Here is a 7,561-nt window from a genome sequence, read left to right on the forward strand (position 1 = left end):
TTATAGTGTTATAAAGTTATATTGAAAGTGAAAAAACTTTTAAAAATAAATTAATAAATAGTAAATAAATATTTATTTTAAAAATTAGTTAAGATATGAAAAAAATTATGCTTATTTATGTTGTAAATATTTTTGCTTAACTTTTTATGTATTTTAGAGATTCGTTAATATGAAAGTTTAGCAACTATAAAAATAATTTCTTTGATTTTATTTTTTTTTCAATTATTAATTTTAAAATCAAATTTCTTAATCATTTTATGATTTAGTATTTTCAAATTACAAAAAAAAAATGATTAAATATATTAATTATATTAGTAACTATAATATTATTTAATCATAAATCATATTATTCATAGTTTTACATTTAAATTAGTTTCTTCAAAAATATATGTTGTACAAATATTTGATAAATCGATTCTAGAGACTAAAACAAATACAAAAGTTAGTATAATATTGATTAATATTGATGGTTGGCAATAATTGATTAATTAATTATAAGCACTTAAAGTTTGTGTTAAATGAAATGAGACAGAAACAAAATAAGACAGTAATAAAACCGAAATATCTATTTTTATTTTATTTCGTTTAATGCAAATTTATATAAATAAGTTTTTTATAAAATTGCAAAGATTTTTTTTAATATGTGATATTTCTAAAAAAAGTATAAAATCATTTATGACACTTAGTTGTTAATTTTAAAAATGTTTTAATTCCAGTCTTGCAAAGTGGTATTAATATATTTATATGTCAACATCTACATTTTTTGATATCATCACATTTTTTTGTTACAAGATGATAGAGAATATAATGAAAATTTATTTACATATTTAAAATACTCTAAAATATTTTTTTAATTATTATTGTATATCTGTAGCCTTCTTATAATTTTTTAAATAAAATGAATAATATGAAACAGAAACTTTTCTCACAAATTTTTAATAAAATTATATGTATACTTGTTAAATTTGTTTAAATTATTTTCTAATAGAAATAGATAATAATATTATTAAAATATATAAATTATAAAAATATATTATATAATACATAATAAATAGTATATAATATATTATATATAGGATTTTACATTTTTCTTATACAATTTTTTTTTAATGAAATTATATAATTTTTCTTACACAACTCGATTTATTTGATCATTTTATATAAAAGTTGTATTGTAAATTATAATTTTATTTAACAAATGTTAAATTATTTGTGAACTAATAATAGTTTATCAGATATTTCATTTTATTTAGTAATATGTATCTTTAAATATTTTCTTTTGTTTATGATCTAGTTCATATTTTTACGTAGTTTCTAAATCATAAAGATATTGAAAAGGTTATCCATTATTTATTCTAAACATTTCTTCATTCGAATTTTAATATTTATGACATAATTTATTTGATTTTTACTTATTTTAAGTATAAATATTCTCTTTTTAATTTAATTTTTTAAATTTTGAATACTTTGAATAGATCATAAATATTTATTCTTTAAAACATATAAAAAATTTCAAAGAAAAAGTCTGAGATATAATAATATCATAGAGATAAGAAAATGTTTAAAAGTACACAATTATTATTAAAATAAGAAAATTTACATATTTCATAAATTATTTAGTTTGTAATTATATCATAACACAACTATATATATATATATAATTTGCACATCTATTTAAAAGAAGCATAGTTTTATTGAAGAAAATAAAAAAGATTGATAACATTTGTGACTATCATAAAATTATAACAAAATAAATTTTTCTTAAATTATTTTTTTCTGTAATGAATGATTTAAAAGATAATTATGTAGTTCATTTGCAACATACATATATATTCATATTTTCATATGAAAATTTTATATGAAAAAAAGTATTATGTTATTATTCTAGTTCTTTCGTGAATAAATACATAAAAATCACATAAAAATTAATTTTATTTTTTTAAATTGAATTATATATTTTTTAATACATCAATACAGTTCAGTTTCTATTAATTCATATATTTCACATGCTTCAATAAAATTATTAGTTTAATATATAAATTAAATTTCAATTTGAATTTTGTAAAACTTATTATATGAAAGACAAGAAAAACATGAACAGACGAGTATTATTTTATCTTTCAATTTTATAAAATTCAAATTATTGCTAATTGCAATATTGCTAAATTAATAATATTTAGGCACATATGGATTGATATTTTTTTCATAATTGAGCTACATCGATTGACATTTTAAAAAATATATTAAAAAATATATTATTTCATTTAAAAAACAAATTTGATTTTTACATATATATTCACGAAAGAATTAACATTAAAATATGCATGCATATTTTACATTATTCATACATATTTGATACTATTCTACAATTAATAATATTGAGAAGAGATAAAGATATCCTATAGATATCAATAGCATGCTTTGACAATATTAATTAATTAATATTAAGTCGATCATTTATTCATAAGATTATAATAAAACTCTCATTATATTCACCAATAATCGGTGAACTGTCTGATATTTCTTTCCTGTAATAATGATGGCACGAACAAGACAGTTGACGAACTCATATTATCATTTCTATATCTTACAATGTAATAACGGATGGACATTAAAAGCTGAATATTTCCAACATTCAATATTATTACAAAAATTATCAACTTCAATAATCGAAAATATATTTACAATACATCAAGATATATTGAATACTGAAGTAAAAGTTTAAAGCTACTTTATTAAATAGACATAAATTATATTTATGATAAAAATTGATTATATTTATGAATATAAAGATAATAAATAATTAAAATATATTAAATATTATTTATAACTGTTATTTTGTAAAAAGTATTTAATTTGATAATTTTAATTATTTTAAAAGATTCGAGGTGCCTTTTTAATATTAGGATGTTCCATAAGTTTCTTTCTTTTTACTTTCTTTTCTTTCTTTCTTTTATTTGATACGAAATGAATACATGATATTTGTTGTTTAAGGTTAATTTATTATATTGCATTATATGAATCGTTCTGCTCTATCATCTTCTTCCATCTCTTAGGAAGTCTCATTTTTCCAAAATTGTTGGTTGGTTTATTTGCAAAATATTGCTCGAGGTGCCTTTTTATTTCGCTTACGGATTGGAATTGTTTATCATGGAGAGAATTTTTTTAATAACAGGAACAAATAATAATTGGATAGAATAAGATCTGGAGAGTACAGAAGATGCGATAGAATGTCCCAATCAATCTGTAACAGCTTTTCTGTTACAGTTAATAAAACATGTGGTTTTGCATTGTCATCAATTTTGGCCGTTTTTCTGCTATATCCGTATTTCAATTTATCAAGTTGATTGCAATATTTTCCAAAATTGATGGTTACATCTTGAGAAAAAAACTCATAACAGACTATATTTTTCCCACAAATCCCACCAAATGGATAAAAGAACTTTCTTCGGGTGAAATCCAGATTTCGCGACAGTTGAAGATCTATTGTCCTTCAATCAAGTGAATTTGATGCAAATTTTGATACAAAATCCAAGTATCATCTCCAGTGACAACTCTCTTTAAAAAAGAATCTCTTTCATGTCGCTGGAAAAGGAAATCGTATGTAAAGACGCGGTTCATAAAGTCGATCTCTATAGCTGTGGAACCCAAACTTCAAATCGATTGATATATCCTATCTTGGTCAAATGATTATTTACCGTTTTCCTGGAAATGTTATTGGCATCCACTATCGCGCGCATACTATATCGCAGATTTTCAGCGAGCATGGTTTTGATAAAGTCCGTATTCGTCATTGCTGGGCAGTCGCTACCACCTTCATCTTTCAAGTCAAAATTACTATCTTTAAATCTCTTAAATCAATTATGGATGATCGTAATAGTTGTAACATCACTCCCGTAAACAGTACAAATCTCGTCTGTAGTATTATCATCTTTTTTAAACCCGCAAATGCTTTCTTTGGCTATTCATATTGAACAGTGTAGAAAAAAGTTTTAAAAGAGGCTGTGTCATCAACGAAACATACTTTAAAAGAACTCTGGGATGACTGAAACCGATGCCATAACCAACTAATAGATAACTTTGCATGTTCATAAAAAAATAAAGTCATTCCTAGCGTGATGCAAAAAAAACTTACAGTCAATGATGGGACATCCTAATATTTTAGAAAATATTAATTAATTTGGTATAATTAATTTTTTCTCGCGACTTTTTGTTTTTACATTGCAAAAATTTAAGAAAATATCAAATAATTTATTAATAAATATAATCAATTCTACTACGTCAATTTTATATTTCTATTTCTATAATATATCTATTATAATATTATATAAATATTTTCTATACTTTAATAAAAATATTTTCAAAAAATATATGAATCATAATAAACTAGAGATATTGTAGAGCAATATTGTATTAAATCGACTTTAAAAAATATCTTAAATACTCAAAAGATTTTGAATTTCTTTTTATACAAGATATTTTTAATAATAATTTTCAACACATAATTTCTTATAATTAAAAAGTTAATTTCCAATCAGCAATAAATTGCAATATTAAAAAATAAGAAATGTTGTATTTTTTTTATAAAAAATAAAGAATAATTACTTTGATGACTTGATATCAAAATCAATAATAAATCATGCTAAAAATATAAATTGTAAAATAAAATTTTATTTTTTTGAAATGAAATATTTACACGAGAAACATGAAAAATGTTTATTTTTGTATATTTTCAATTTATTTATATTTAAAAAATTCTCCTTTATTTTTTTTAATTGCAAATCAATTAATCAAATTTTCAAAATTGTATAAAGATTTAATATATTTCAATTGAAAAAATGAACACTAATTAAAATTAAAATTAAAATTTTAAAAAGAGAAGAAGATTTAAAAATTATAAAAATTTTTGTTTTTTTTTTTAATATCTAAAACTATTGATTAATTAAGCATTAAATAACATTATAAATTTCTAAAGCAATATTTTTTTAATCTTTTTTGAATTATATCTTATCTCAAAATATTAAAGATTCTTATGTTATTTTTATCATAATTTTTATAATAATTAATCAGAAAATGTAATCATAGATAGAACAGAATTTAACTTATTTAACAGAATATTTAATTTTTTAATTGCTCAATTTATGCTCTCTAATCCTCAACTTAGATTATTATAAGACATAAAGAAGACTTCACATAAAAAAACACTAATTTAAAAATTTCTACATATGTAGTAGATAATATATATGAATATAGATAACATGTAAAAATCTTTCTATTGCAAATAATTTAGTTTTGCATATTATTGTAATTTAATTTTGTAAATATATTTTATCTATAAAATCTAGTTAGTACCAGAAATATCCTATTTTTTTTGTCTTAATAAATTTTATAATCTATATCAATATCTATATCTATATCAATAAATTTTAAATTTATTATAGATTATAAATAAAATTTATCTTGTATTCTAACCATAAATTATAATCGGGTATTTGATAATAAAAAAAAATAAATAAATATAAACAATAGAAAAATAAAATATAGAACAAAAAATAATTTAAAAAATGAACTGAAAAATTACAATTACAAAAAAGAAAAATATTTATCAAAATTTTTTAAAATACATTAATTGTAATCCAAGAGAACCTCTTGTCCATATATTCCATAAATATTTACAATTAATATTTACAAAAATTATGATAAATTTATCAAAATCCTTTTTTTTATCGTTTATTTTCAGGTTTCATTCCTGTTAAAAAATTCAAATGTAATAAACAAAGTGGCGAATTTATCAGCTATATAATTATGTCAAATTCACAAATATGAATAGAATTCAATAATAACAATGTTTGTTAATATTTTGAAAACTAAAAGAACTCGATTATATGTACATCTATATAAAAAAAGTTGTTTAAAATGATAACATCTCAATCTCATTAAGAATTGGTAAAGATCATATTTCGAAATTATATATAATTAATCTAAATTCTAAAATATTAAAATATATATAAATATAGTCTTTACATATTAAAATGATTTTACTAAAAAATTTTGTACAATTTACTTCATCAAGAATTCTTACGATCTTTATATATTTAAAAATTACCGTATAATTTACTTTGCTAGACACATTTTTATTGATACTATGATAATGTAATATAAATGATAATGTAATATAAATGATATAATATGATGATAATATGATGTTATGATATTGTGATAACAAAAGTGACTATCTTTTGCATCAAATCTTTTGATTATAATAGAACTTCATTTATATAAAATTTAAATAATTGTTTTAAATTAAATGGATTTAAATTATAAATTTTTAGCTTATATAATAAGAATTCATCAATCCTTGTTTATATTTGCTCCATTGTTCAAAATGAAATAAATGAATTCAATCGGCGAGAGATTATTAATTAATGGAATTATAAGTAAAATTATATTATATCCGTAGAAATATAACCGAATGTTCCACTGTTTTTTTGCATCTGAGTATCATTATACTATTGAAATGTTTTTTTGAAACTTTTGAAATCTTTAAAATTAAAAATCTATCGCAATTAAAAATTATTTTGTTAATACAAGCCTAAACGTAATACACCCATCAGTAATTCTACGCATCCAGCAAGAAAACAAAAAAGCACAACAAAATCCACTGACATATTTCTCGTATATTCCAAGGTTAAAAGTGACATCAAAGATGAAGGACCAATCGATACTTCTTTAATTGTTCCGAAAAAAAGGTAGAGAAAATTGCCCATTAAGCACGAATAAAGACCATACTGCAAAAAATTTAATGTTTCAATATTTATATCTAATTTAACATAAATATAACATAAATTATAAATAACATATAATATAACATATAATAAATCTTAATCAGTATAACTAATTAGCATATTTCTATTTATATAATAAAATAATTTTTTTCCTATATTTTTGTTTTTTTTTTAGAAAACATTTTGTAATATATAGACATTTTGTTTAATACAGAAACATAAAATAAAATATACATATGTAATATACATATGCGCAAATTGAACATATGTACATATATATATATATATATATTGAAAGAAATTTTATTTTATAATTAAAAATTTTGATTTAAAAACTTATCAATAATGTTTTTAATATATCTTTTTAAATATCTTTGATTATTTTTTTAGATTTTTTTGTATAAATAATTTTTAATTATAGAATATTATTCTAAATTAATTTATTTTTCTTTTGTATATATATATAAATTTGTATATATGAATGTATTTAAAATTATATACTTTTGATTAGATATAAAATAATAAATAATAATATAATATAATAATATAAAATAATATAATAAATAATAAATAATATAATAATATAAAATAATATAATATAATAAATAATAAATAATATATAATAAATAAATAAAGTCAAAATTATCTGTAAAATCTCAAAATATTAAAAAGAAAACGTCAGATTTGTTAAACTTTCATATAGAAATATAAAAAGAAAAAGATAAATTAATTATAGAAAAATTATGTAATTATAATAAATTATAAAAAATCATAAA

The 7,561-nt window shown here is 19.2% G+C and overlaps 1 protein-coding gene across 1 annotated transcript in view; it reads right to left on the reverse strand.

Moving 5' to 3' along the window:
- Window positions 1-7,561, reverse strand: part of LOC102673352 (sodium-independent sulfate anion transporter) — an 18,822-nt gene that overhangs the window by 9,238 nt on the left and 2,023 nt on the right. The window contains exon 2 of the mRNA XM_006624338.2: window positions 6,593-6,788. Coding sequence (XP_006624401.1) covers window positions 6,593-6,788 — 196 coding nt within the window. The remainder of the gene's footprint in view (window positions 1-6,592; window positions 6,789-7,561) is intronic.

This window comes from Apis dorsata, unplaced genomic scaffold (genome assembly GCF_000469605.1).
Source record: "Apis dorsata unplaced genomic scaffold, Apis dorsata 1.3 scaffold_1041, whole genome shotgun sequence".
Classification (NCBI taxonomy): Eukaryota; Metazoa; Arthropoda; class Insecta; order Hymenoptera; family Apidae; genus Apis; species Apis dorsata.